General features: G+C 39.9%; 1 protein-coding gene across 4 annotated transcripts in view; it reads right to left on the minus strand.

The window, feature by feature from the left end:
- Nucleotides 1–12,214, minus strand: part of rnpc3 (RNA-binding region (RNP1, RRM) containing 3) — a 16,445-nt gene extending 4,231 nt beyond the window's left edge. Inside the window, exons 1-13 of one of the 4 annotated variants that reach the window (XM_019274817.2) lie at nt 12,144–12,214; nt 11,572–11,728; nt 11,439–11,486; nt 11,254–11,363; nt 10,835–10,927; nt 8,268–8,379; nt 7,517–7,585; nt 7,039–7,181; nt 6,675–6,800; nt 6,154–6,296; nt 3,166–3,366; nt 1,328–1,422; nt 1,018–1,076 (exon numbers count right to left, since the gene is read on the minus strand). In XM_019274817.2, coding sequence (XP_019130362.2) covers nt 1,018–1,076; nt 1,328–1,422; nt 3,166–3,366; nt 6,154–6,296; nt 6,675–6,800; nt 7,039–7,181; nt 7,517–7,585; nt 8,268–8,379; nt 10,835–10,927; nt 11,254–11,363; nt 11,439–11,486; nt 11,572–11,724 — 1,352 coding nt within the window. In that variant the 5' untranslated portion in view covers nt 11,725–11,728; nt 12,144–12,214. Of the gene's footprint in view, nt 1–1,017; nt 1,077–1,327; nt 1,423–3,165; nt 3,367–6,153; nt 6,297–6,674; nt 6,801–7,038; nt 7,182–7,516; nt 7,586–8,267; nt 8,380–10,834; nt 10,928–11,253; nt 11,364–11,438; nt 11,487–11,571; nt 11,729–11,953 lie in introns of all 4 variants that reach the window. The other 3 variants (XM_019274815.2, XM_019274816.2, XM_027274431.1) reach the window with 3 other exon arrangements.
- Nucleotides 12,215–13,546: the final 1,332 nt, after the last annotated feature.

Consider the following 13,546-nt stretch of genomic DNA (forward strand, 5'->3'; position numbering starts at 1 on the left):
ATCCACTAAAGACTCCATTGCATCATTTAAAAAGAGAGGTCACAATTCAATAGTAAAGTGTCTAATAGTTTTAAGATTTCTATACTCTGGAGACCTTTTGGAAAAAGCTTCTTCTTGGATGACAGAAACCCTGTTTTGGTCTAGAGGGCTCGGACAAAAAGAGAAAGAGACGCAATTTTAAAAAATTACCTAGTTTGTTGCAGGCCACATTTCGGGCTCATCAACTGTCTTCTTTAGAATACCTGATATGGTATGATCCACTAAAGACTCCATTGCATCATTTAAAAAGAGAGGTCACAATTCAATAGTAAAGTGTCTAATAGTTTTAAGATTTCTATACTCTGGAGACCTTTTGGAAAAAGCTTCTTCTTGGATGACAGAAACCCTGTTTTGGTCTAGAGGGCTCGGACAAAAAGAGAAAGAGACGCAATTTTAAATTTAACCGTCTTAATGTGAACACTGGTTAAAACTTTGACTGCAAGACCTATCGAGCCATGAATTTTGCATATCGCTGCATCTCTACAAGGCCTGCTGTGAGTTGTGCTTGGTTGAAATGAAAATCTACAGACTTCTGGGTCAAGGTAGAACAAGTAAGATAAGAAATTTCATAGGGAATTCACTCAAACAAACTTGAGTAAACAAAAACACATACAGAAAAAAGGCACAATTTAGTTTGTGTCTTTGGCACAGTCGCATCTTGCTTTTCATCATCTACATCTGTGTTGAGAGTCTGGCGCTCTACTCAACATAAGCTTGGTTTGATGACTCAGGTGGAATATTCATTTTGAAGTACTGCTGATGCACGAACATAAAATGTCCCTCATGATCGCTACGTCAGGTTAGATACTTATTAATATCACAACACATAGTCAGCATGAATTACTAAAAACTCTCAGGGGAAAGTGACAAATTGCCAGAGTTCGAAAATAGCTCTTTGAGATAGGATAAGGTGAAGTGACGCGTGAGCCATGTCAATAAGAAATAAAGTTAAGATCACCAGGAACGCAGTTTACATACATGTTTCTCTCGGTCTCTGACGAAGGGTCGATGTATCTCCCATAGATGTACTTCAGGTCCTGGAAATAAATAGGATAAACAGTCAATGCATAAATAGGAATGACTCATTGATTCTATTGTTGTATTGTAGAGATAATGTGCGGTTTGGGACTTTACATCCTATAGCAAAACCTGAGAAAAACAACAGTTAATAGGACAAATTCTGATGACATTTAACAGTCTTAAGCAGTAAATGAAAACTCCAGAATAAGCATCATATCCAGTGACAACAAACACACATAAGTGGGTCAAGTACAATAAATGCACCTACTTTCTCTTCCACTTGCTTTGCGATATTCTTCACGTACAGTCTGCAGGTTGGCTCACCCGGTTCATAATTTTTAAACACAGACATCCTTTTTATCTCTGTTTTAAAAAGAGAGGAGAAGAAAAAAAAACTCGGTCCATTTCAAAAACAGAGCATCACAGAGCATACCTATACCTACATAAAGCGAAATTCAAAGTCATCGCAACTCAATACTATCCACTCCATGTTTTATTTAAGACAGAGTGGATTGAAGAACTCGGCTACGAGATGTGCTCAAACATTAAAGCGATGATTACACGTTTGATCCCAACACCTTTCAGCCAGTTCATTTTAGATAGGACTTGGACATTTGAATGGAAAACATGCATGAACAAAAAAGTTGGATTTTTTGAGAAAGAAATAAGTTAGAAATGCAACCGTCATCAAATGTGGATTCAGGTGTTGGTACGGTAAGGTAGTTACAATACCGGAATTTTTAATTCCAGAACAATACTTGCATAAAAAACGATACTGGATACCCGTTTCAATGGCCATAACTTTCTAGATCTTTTTTTTTTTTTTTTTTAAATAATTCTGATTCTTTCGATACTATTGAATGACAGTATCATATTGTTTTGAACACGTGATAATGAAAACGTATCAAAGAATCTCTTCTTTTACAAGCAATGAGCTGCAGGGTGATGAAAACCAAAACAATGAGCTGAAAGACGCTAAAATGGCTCTTTAAAGCTGTGGGGAAGTAAATGGGTAGGCAATATTTCTCTGTAGGTTAGTCACTATTAGTGACAACTTACACCTCGTGAATGAGAGACTGTATTCAAGTGCTATTTTACTGAAAATCCGTTGTGTTAGGAAGAAAAGAGAAAAATCAAAAGGAAATGATCTCAATGAAATATTGAGCAACAATCTCTGTTCTGTTGGTTTGGACCTAATGTCACTTGAGGTTGATATTCCTTGGCTTGATTTCAAAGTGGTTGAAACATTTACAAATATAATGGTTTCAGATGACACTGTATCAGAGATATGATCCAGTTACGATTACATTACTCTACTTTGCTCTGTGATCCCGTCTGAATGTGGCTTGTAGCAATTCACAATTGTTTTGGGGGTTTACTGCCACCACTGGTGACAAGCAGTCATTGACGTTTTTGCATTCAACACTGGGCACTGTCCTAACACAAGAAGACAGTAAAGACCGGCAGCAGCTAATTACGGGCGGCAGAATTTACTGTTCCAAAGCAAAAACAACTACTCTACATCTCTCCTCAGTGATTTTAGTTTTGGAAAGGTAATGGTGTTAAACTTGTTGGCACAAGCTCCTCTTCCTCTTACGGATCTATTGCTTTCTTTTGTCAAGTTTGATTTTCTGCAGTTGGCACTTCTCTCTTTGTGTTCAGCCACGTTGGCTCTTACTGTTCACACTAACTGCCAACATTTTTCTAATATGCATTTCAAACAAATCACTGTTTCTGCTTCCATTCTTCTTGCAACACACAACACAGAAGAATATATGTGAGAGGGAAGGGAAACTGTAACAGCTGTTTAAGTTATTTTTTTCCCATATTTTAAACTTAATATAGTCAATGTTCGTACAGTGGTAAAGGATTATTATTCTAAGAATGTCCATAACCTTATTCTATCCTGTTTTTTTAATTAGTTTTGAAAAGTCTAATGTCAGGTTCACTTTCCTGATAGCAACATTCATGTCTAAGTAAATGGAAGCAGAGTACGGTCACCACAAAGAAAATGCACGGTGGTAGTTTGGATCCAGCACCTTTGTTGCTGTGAGGACACAGTGCAAACCTCTGAGCCACCACACTGCTTAAAAAGCTCAGCTTTACCATCTCTTGACAGCCGTCCTTTCTCCAGCTCCTTTCTGGAGATTACTCCAGAGGCGAGATCCTGCTCCTCATCGCTGTGCTTGTCTTGTTGTTGGGAGGGCTGGGTGCTGGGGTAAAGCTTTCCAAAACCTTCAGCCTCTGCCACCTCCTGACTGCTGCTGGGGGGGAGCTCCTTCTCATCCACTCCTGAGGGGACACAGACTGTATTAAGAGAACTATATGTAAAAAAAAATAAATAAATAAATAAACAGATCAAGTTGTTACTACGTTAATTTTGCCAATATCGCTGGCAGCAGCTATACTGCAGTTCACATTTATGTGCCACCAAGTAGGATCTGCTTAATTGCTTTATGATACAGGAGAAAGACCCTCCCCCTCCCTCCCAGCACAAATGCAGATGGAACTTTTCAAAGTGTCTAACAACAGCAGATGGCGAAATAATCACTTCCACGAGACGTTCATCCTTTTCAGTACACCAAACAAGCTCGGAATGGGAACACGGAGGCAAATCCTTTTAGTCGCAATTAGTTTAACTTAAATTTTCAAACCATGGTATCATTTTTAACTGACAGAATTGGTAATTGAGGTTTAATATGTTAAATGTTATGCTTTGGCATAAATGATGTTCCAGTGCAAACTGATAATTGAAAGAAGAGTGAGCCTGCGTCGAATAAAGAACTGTAATCAAATCAAAAATCCATTCCTGTTTTGCAAACATGAGTTTGAAAGGCAGTGAGAAGGAGAACTTTGGCAGACTTTGGAGGGTCGCATGCATGTGCGCACACACACACACGTTGGAGATGGAATTACTGGGAGCAGTGAGCCTGTACAAATCCGAGGAAGGTGTGGGGGGGAAAAAAGAGGGAGCTTGTCATCCGCATAAGGTGTATGTGTGTGAGCACCGGAGCAAGAATTGTTGGGGAGCTTTTCTGATACACTCTGGGCTGAGAACTAGATCACTGCTTTCAAAATTATCCTCACTCCTTATCTATCCCCCCACCTCCCCTTTTCATTTAAATAGCTTGTTTATCAGATCCCACAGCCCTCCCCTTCCCCAAAACAAGACTAATCCAAAAAGCCACCTGTCGTAGTTTATCTTTCCCCTGCCTTTAGGAAATCTTTTGTGTTTGACTTTGAGATCTATTTTACTTCTCAGGGGCTTGCTGGGGAGTGAAGTTGTAGCGAGAGAAGAAGGGAGATAAGGCAAACAGGGAACTGCACAGCTGACAAGTAACACAGACTGTGCCCCCAATGACATTTCTCCATACAGATAATGCTAAAACCTTTTTGGTGCGACTTTCTGCTGTGATATACTGCTGTGTAACACTTGGATCCGACTTCACCCATGGTAAGGGCTTTAACTTATGTCAATAGTGGTATCAAACCACCACCTGCTTCGACGTGATAATAAACATGATGTATAGTAATAATCAAATCCTTACACTGCCTTTCTTGCTCAAGAGAGAGCAGGCAGTGCATTTTTATACCGATTCCACCAATGTATGTGCAGACTGTAGTATTAGTATGATTTATTTTCACTGGAGTTTTGTAAAAGAAGCATTTTTGTGTTACTTAATACGACTTGGCTTATTTCGACTCAGCCTCATTTGCATTGGCACCAAGTTTTGTCCCAAGATGCCTATGATAAATAACAGATAATTGTTAAGGAAACAGTGGATATAAATCTAAATTAAAGCTAAAACGATGAGTGGATTCATTGATTGGCCGATCAATGGGAAATTTAGCTATTTGGTGGGAAATTCCAAATATTTGCTATTTCCAGCTTTTAGATCTGAGCGCTTTTTGCTTTTTGTTGTTTTATATTATTTTTAATTAAATATTTTAGCATTGCAGAGCACAGAACGGACAGACTAACACCGAAAATACACTGCATGCGGAACGGCTCAGTAACGGCTCTGCTCCAGAACGACAGCATACTCCGCCATCCGCAAACTCACACATAATCCGTTTGTGATGTGCACTGGTGCGGCTTCGCTGGCCACCGAGCATCGCGAGAACGCACGAGATCTTGCGAATTCACACATAATCGCGCGATATTGCCGGCTGTAGTCTCTTTGACTCCTGCAATGGCATTCCACGCTGCATCTTTTTTTCTGGTGTCCTTATAAAAAGGATGTGAGGTGTCATAAATGATAGGTTGATTTTGGACCTCCAGGAATCAACTTCTCCTCATCCATGGTGTTGACGGGGTGAAAAGACGCCTGAAAACCTCTGACCTGTTGACTTCAGGTCGCCCCCGCCCATTATGACGTGTTCTTGAAATGAAACTCGCTCCGCAGTGAACACAGAGTATTTTATTTTGAAAATAAACCAGGGTTTTATTTTGTAGCCGGTTTTCCTTCCCTGCACAATCTGCTCTGTGCTGAATTTATGCGCCGTGCTCTGGTGTCCGTGAAAAATAGAAGCTCTGCTTATGTGTTGCGGAGGGCTGTCGGTCGCTACAGTCGTTCCAGAGCTGTGACGCAGCAGGACCGGAGACTGTGTGAGCTGACACATTGACTAAACTATTGACACATTGGAGCTATTCAGCATGCAGTGTATTTTAGGGGTCAGACAGCTGAAGGACCTATTTTTTGACAATTATTGTAGATTAACTGATACACATGATCCCACAATGAGAGTTTGTTGAAGCCCTCGATATATCTTTTATACTCATAACAAAGACTATAGAGATCTCAGATCTCATGCAGATGTGCTCTGATATTACTAACTGCTCCAGCAAAGTACATCATACAATCATTTTACTCATAACTAGTGTATAACCTGAAAAAACCCTATTGATACTATAAAACTATTGATATCGATTGTTTTTCAAATGTGAGGAGTTGTTGCTCTTCTCGGTTTTATATTATTATGAGTTAAATATTTTTGGGTTTGACATCGCTGTGTGCTTTGGGAGAAAACAGGGACGACAGACTACTTCGTAATGAACATAATCACAAGTTGCATAAGTAGCAGAGTCCTTACCTGCGCCTTCGTCATCAGGCTGACCTGGCCCACTTCCTTCCACTACGCCTGCCACCTCTGGAACCGAAATGTGGAATTCAATTTTCCTCTGCCCGGCAGGGAGAGGCTGCTCGAACACATCGGAGGGCTGCAGCACTGGAGCACTGCGGACAGCAGAGACAATCACCACTGCCCTCAACAACAACAGCATCTAAAAAGTACCCACAATAAACCTGGCTCCTGAGCAGGTATATTTTGTTGTGGTCATGCCACAGATATTTCCCAGTCCGCAAGCATGCAGCCAGGAGACGCTGAGGTGTGTGTGTATTTATAGTTGAGAACAGAGTTTGTGGTCTGTCATTAAGCGAGTGTGTGTGTGTGTGTGGTGCGAAAACAATAAGTCTCTGAGTAACACAAGGCTGTCTTTATGAGGAAGACTTATTGTCTGGAGGTTTTTGTCCTCCTTTTTAGCCGCCTATGAATACTGTCTTGAGATGAGCTATGCTTAAGGACTGTGACATGCATGAGTGCCTTTTCTGTACCTCTGAGAGTCTGGTTTGGGAGCATAGAGAAGATCCTTGATCTTGGGCTTCTTTCTCTTTGAAGCTGTTTTTGGTCTCAGGGGTCTCTTGCATGCTTGGTTGACCAGGCCCATCAGACGAACAATCCTGAAATAAAGCAAGCATGGGGAATAAGGGAAAAAATATCCACCCATTGGAATTTAAAGACATTTCCCTTCAAGCCAGTTGTGTTTCTAGACACATTATTACTTCTGAATGATACAGTGACGCGCTGGCTCGTCTGACAGTGGCAATATGATGCAAAACAAAATGAAAGTCCATTCTTTTGTCTCAAAAAAATGGTAATGCAGCCCTTTTCTAATGCGACCGGTTATCTGCTGCTCACCTCTCCTTGTCTTCGTCGTCCCCACTGTCGTACTCTGATTCTTCTTGACTGGACAGCTCCATCTCCTCCTCTGGTAAAGGAGGGTAGTCGGGAGGGAAGGGAGGAGGCATGGGCATGTGTGGCACGGGAGGCAGGAACTCAAACTGAAGGAAACAAAACAAGCTGGCTTAGTTTACAAAAGGTCTCCGGGTTCAGTTGACACATTTCACGAGTGTTGTCTTTCCTCAGGTCTTTAAGTATTATAGCATGGCACGGTGCATGAAGGTCCTTAAAATGTCACCTACAAATAAATATTATAGTTTAGATTATAGTCTACATTCTATACTATATTTACTATTATTTTCAATTCATTACCATTAAAATGGCCTTTTCTGACAGAAAAGATTTTGCTTCATGTGAGAGAAACACAAAACAGAATTACATCAAACTATCCGGGTCATTAGCCCGTTTGTCTCCAACAATAACGTATATAACTTACCATGGGGGGCCTGGCAGTGACTGGGCCAAACGGACATGGTAGATTCATCTTGTTCATCAGATGTAGCACCTGTATAATTGGAGATATGAGTATTAGAACAGTGCTGCTTCTATCTAAAGATTCAAACCACGAGCTGGGTGGCAATATAAATATACTGCCGCTGTCAAACAGGCAGCCCTGTAACTCGGGCTCCATATGTAAAACAGATTGCAAGGCTTTTGCATTTTCATTTAAAATACGGGGATCAAGGTGAGATAGAGGCTGAAGTGAGATAGCGGCGGTGAAGCCGAGCACACGAACGCAGCTTCTCTGCAACACACTAGCACCACCAAGACGCAGACGCCGGAAGTAACAGCAATGAAAATCCAGGCAGCGCGGCTCCCAGGGTAATGTTAAACCCATAACTCATGCCTCCCACTTATGTTTTATTATTAATACTAGCTCCCCAAATTGAAATCTAAAAAGGCAAATGTTTGCTGTTTGATCTTTAAGAGGTTGGATGCAGTTCAGAAACCTCTGGGACACTTATTCCAGAATCGGATTTCCATTTCACAATATAAATCTGAAGGCGAGAACTGCTGTCACATTTGCATTTCTTTTTGTACAAATTCACACTTCCCAAAATAAATAAATAAAGAAATACAAGGACAGTATGAAAGGATACAAATACAAATGTGCACACACAGATGACCAACATCTGCATATCAAAGACATGCGGGTACAAGGTAAAAAGGAAGTAGTATTTACTCACTTGTACATAAAACTTTGGCACACTCATGAGGGCGTGTGTTATATTTGTGAGAATGCTATTAGAAGGTGGTGGGTATAAATACTTCAAAGTGGGATTGGGTTGAAATTTCAACCTGTAAGAGAAAGAGAGAGAAAGAGAGAGAGAGAGAGAGAGAGGGGAAAAGACAACATGACTTAAAAAGGAAATTCTGCAGATGCAGCTTGCTGCCTTAAATATAATACCTCCCTCACTTAACAATTCACAACATATGTCAAAATAATGAAGACGCATGTGGCCCGGCTGCTGAGCTTCAGGTAGGTAGCTTATTCTTTGGATGACAAGCACTCAGCCAATGAAATGTAAAATCCAGCCATTAAGGGACATTGGGACCAGCATGCCAGGTCAGCACCAAGGCTTGTCGTCATGTAATAATAACTTTCATAAGGCAACACTCGGCACGACAGGATAGAACAAACCTAAATCTACTCAGGCCAAATAAACCAATACTTAAGATGGGGGAAAGTTGTATATTATTTAATAGATGACAAAGAAATCTATCAGCAGTCAGTCCTGCTGAGACTGAGAAGAGTAATCAAAACAGAAGTCAGTTAGCTGAATGTACAACCTCAAATCTGATAACTGTAATATTTCTGCAATGTGAATAATAACATTTTAAATTAAAACATAACACAATCTTAAAAAGGAAAGCCAACAAATACAAATAAATAAATGAAACCATCAAACAGCCAAAAGCTGGTAAAATATGAAAGTGGCTGGTGGGTTTGCTTCCCTCGCCAGCCCAAACCCAAAATGCTAATCTTTGATTGGCAGGTGAAATGTGAACATTCACTAGCCATTTTGCCAGCAGACAAAGATTTTGCACCATGGCTGTAGTAACAGTCTAAGTTTCATTAATATTTTACCATTATTGATGGCCTGATTTGTCAAAATGACATTTTGTATTGTCTAGTGTTTTAAAATGAAACATGCAATTACGGTGATGTCCCAGTCTGACAAGCAGATCGTCTGTATAGACTGTATTAGAATGACACTATTGTAGCCATGTTCTACATGTTCTTCTAAACTCAATGAGTAGGATCTCCATGAGACATAATTTTTGCATTAAATTTGATGACATACTTTGAATTGTCAAGTATTTTCATCATTCATTACCTGTACTCCTGGTTCGTGTACTCACTTTGTTTTGTTTTTGTTTCAATTTCCAGAGAACCTGGAATTTTCGCACATAAAATTACACAGACCATGATAGAGGACTTTTTCCGCTATCTCACCAATCCCCTAAATAAGTTAGTGACACTAATATTAACATTAGCAGAACCAGCTACGGCTTCTTTTGTTGTCTGCTTACTGCTAGAAAAGCTTGGTGGCCTCAACAGGTTGGATCCATTAGCAGTGTTCCTGCAGTCCTTCAACTGTAGTCGCCCCCATTTCTTTCTGAAGCCAAAAATGTTGCCATACTTTCAATTTCAGGGCTGTGGAGGACTGAAAATTGAAAATCTCAAGACTGGTGTCTTTGTGTGCCAGACTTTCTATTAAAAGCAGCACTGCTAATGTCACCAGCATAGTGAGCCCTGTGAAGACAAAGCCCCACTGATTCGAAGCCTTTCAGACTCTTTTAACAGATCAATGCGTACATTATTCAAGTCATAATCAATCATTACAATTTATATATTAGTGCCATGAAGGATTCACTAAACCCTTATAAAAGAAATTCAGTGACAACATTACTTTCTGATCTTCTCAGTATAAAAAATGTCTCTCAGTCTCAGTATTTCAACAGTAGGACACACAAATGATCTACTGCTATTCACAATGAAAGGAATAAAACATTTATTTGCTTACACTTATATGAACCCAATCGGAATTGATTCACTTTAAGAGCTTCTGATAAACAATCAGTGTGGAACAGATTTGTGCTGCAGATGCATAGTAAAGCACAACTGCATCGTATCAGGAGGTGGTGAACATTTAAGGTGGATCCAGATTTTAGCACAAGGCATGGTAGACTGTCAGCACTGGAACAAGAGGTATCAAAAAACCACCTGGTCCCACCAACTGGCAGGACAGACGGCCTGTCAGGCGCACAATGGCAGCCTGACCATCTAATTGGACACACGGCCGCTGACAGCTCCTGTCTACTGCTCTCAGATTCTCACGCAGGTCAGCTGGCAGCCTCTACACTACCTAAACTGACACAAAACGTTGACCAGGTGTGGCAAGCATGTCCCGTACATACATTATTAAGCATGTGTCATACATACATATTCATGTGTGTTAGGTGACATGTGTGTGGGGATCTGCACACACCAAGTAAAGCAGAACAAATACTAAAATTCAACATGATGCGCCAGAGAGTGACATGTCTGTCACTGACATGACCGCTGTGTCTAACGGAGGCATTTCAATGTCAGAATTTTAGAAAGATTCATCAGGCAACAACAACAACAAAAAAAAGGAACAAATCTGAAAAACATTCAGCAATTTAAAACATACAGTGTGTCAACATTTGCTCACATATCACATCAATGACACCAAAAGCTGCTTGGGGACATACAGGCAACACTCACCCGAGGCTAGGTGCGATGCCGGTCTCTATGAGGGGAATATTTGGCTGTTTGGGCTCCGGCTTCTGCTTCTGCTGCTCTTCTCCAACATGTTTACTGTTGGAGAAAAAAAAGTAAACGTGTTATGCTTGATCATGATCATTTATTGTTGATGCTTTCACGCATGTAATTCAGTTTAGCTGGGTTATAATATGCTCACAGTGAAACTAAGTCAGTTTGAGTCAGCCACTATGTGTAGATTTTTATTTCAGGTGGGACTTTAATCAATCGGATTTGTGTTGATTCACTAAAATAAATCCCTGTGTGCTGAATTTGTCAATTCTTACGGCAACACAACATGTATGCTCATATCAGTGCATACATTTACCTTAATGATAATAACCATAGACTGTTTATCGATTCATATGATTCAAGCAACGTACCTGTGTGACACTGGTGGGTCCTTTAACACGGTCACATGATCTTGGCCTTTTGCGAACTCCACGACAAGTGTTCGATCAAGAATCTCCAACTGATGGAGTCTGCCAAGAGCCTGGCACAGCACCGATTAAGATGATGTTATGTCACTTGCATTTAATAAATTAGCACCACTTGATGAATGACTCACTTTTGCTGCAGACTTCTCACTTCTAAAAGTTGCAAAGGCTGCATGTTTCTGTGCAGATGGAAGAAATAAAAAAGGCTGTTCAGAGAACACAAATGAAATCCATGAGACACACACTTAGTGAGGCACAACCTACCAAACGACCCCTGTTGGAGAAGACCCTCACTGACTCGGCTCCAAAATACTTGAGGAGGTCCTCTTTCTCATGCTGGCTGAGCTCAGCTGGTAAGTGTCGGATAAGCAGCGTTTTGCTGCCGTTTTGTTGAGCCGGGTCCTCGTCCTTGTCCATTTTCCTGAAGCAGAGAGAAACAAAGGTAACACAACCAACCAGCAACATTCACCTGGCTCCTCTTCAGGTGTAATAAGAAGATGCTGACGTGTTATTCATCTTTATTTGTTCGCCATTTTTAAAACTAATATTGCAGAATTAAGGAACCAACCCTAGGTTTTTTTTCCAATATCAGAAGTCATCTTTATACTCTCTGAATAACAGCTCAGAGTTTAAATAAAGGACCTACACCGTGTTAGCTCCTGCTTTAGTTTAGTGCGAGCGCTGTAGCTGAACGAAGCTAACACGCAGCTAATTCACCTTTTCTGTCGCCAGCTGTAAAATGTCTGTAAAATGTCTTCTGGTGCAACCACGAGTGTGAACAAATAAGACTTTACTCGAGCTTCGTTTAGACTCCAGCTGAATGTCTGATAGCACACCTGTCTGCTGCAGCCGCTACAAAACATATCCACTTCCGCCCGCCTCTTCTTCTTCTTCTACCGTAACTGACCAAAATTAAATGCGCATTACCGCCACCTTATGGACCGGAGTGTAGCTCGGACTTGTTCAACTACACACACTGAAACTATTGCATTTAAAATAGTGATAGGAAGATGAATTAGAAACGAATATATTTGATCAAAATGTTGTTTTAATAGGCTCTGTACAATATTTTAAAACATCCATTTATTTGCTCTGTTTTTCCCTGTTCCTTCTCTATTATTTTCAGTTTTTAGTGTTAAGATTATATCCTAAAAACTGACTTGCCAGTGAAGACTGACATGCACATAAACATATGTAGTAGTAATTACTGACAAAACGATTAAAGGTCAACATTTAAGAGGATCTATTGGCAGAAATGAAATATAATATTCATAACTATGTTTTCATTTGTATATAATCACCTCAAAATAACAACCATAATGCTTATGTTATCTATAGAATGAGCCTTTTATATCTACAGACAGAGCAGGTCCTCTTCAGCAGTTGACCCACTATGTTTCTACAGCAGCCCAGAAGTGACAGACCAAATACTGGCTTTTACATAGTACCTTTAGCGTTCTTTACAAGCCTCACTGTAGTTACTCCTTCATGTTTGAAATGAGAGTAAGAAGTGAGGGGTATTCAATAGTTTGCAATCTGCTACTTCCACAAAATGTTACACACTGGACCTTTAAATAGTAGTAATAGAAAAAATATCCTAGCTATATTTATTCCTCATGATTGTGATTACCCTCCTGTGCCCAAAGTGAAGAACTGCAACACACTAAGAAAATGATCAATATGAGGATATCAAACAAAGACAACAATGATAGCAAGCTGCTCATTGTACCCACACAGATTTAATTATTACATTTTATCAAATGTTTGCATAGGCTACTGAAAAAACTGCAGTCTTCTATTTGCCTTTAAGCTTCTTGGCGATGACAGATCAATAATTTTAAAATTGTGTTTTTATTTACTCTAGTGGTCTCATAGAGGAACTGCAGCATACATTACTTAGAGGTTAAACTGGTTAAACTTCTAAAAATAAAATACATTGACAAAACTGAAGCAATCAGAAAGGTCCAGTGGTCACAGACTACAACTACACCATCTTTAGTGGTTAATACCTATTAGTACTTATTGTTCATGTTATTTATGGTATTAATCATAATGTTAGTAATGTTATATCAATCCATGTAAAGCTCTGCATCATGTAATGTTTTCCAATAAACAGCCCTTTATCTGAAAAGCTCAGTTGTTGTTTTCCACCAGCAGGTGTCAGCCTCGTCACATGAATTAAAAGTTACTGCAGTACTGAAGATTGTGACATTTCAAACTACTGTATGTAGTTTAAAAA

This window comes from Larimichthys crocea, chromosome XXIII (assembly GCF_000972845.2).
Source record: "Larimichthys crocea isolate SSNF chromosome XXIII, L_crocea_2.0, whole genome shotgun sequence".
NCBI classification, from domain to species: Eukaryota; Metazoa; Chordata; class Actinopteri; family Sciaenidae; genus Larimichthys; species Larimichthys crocea.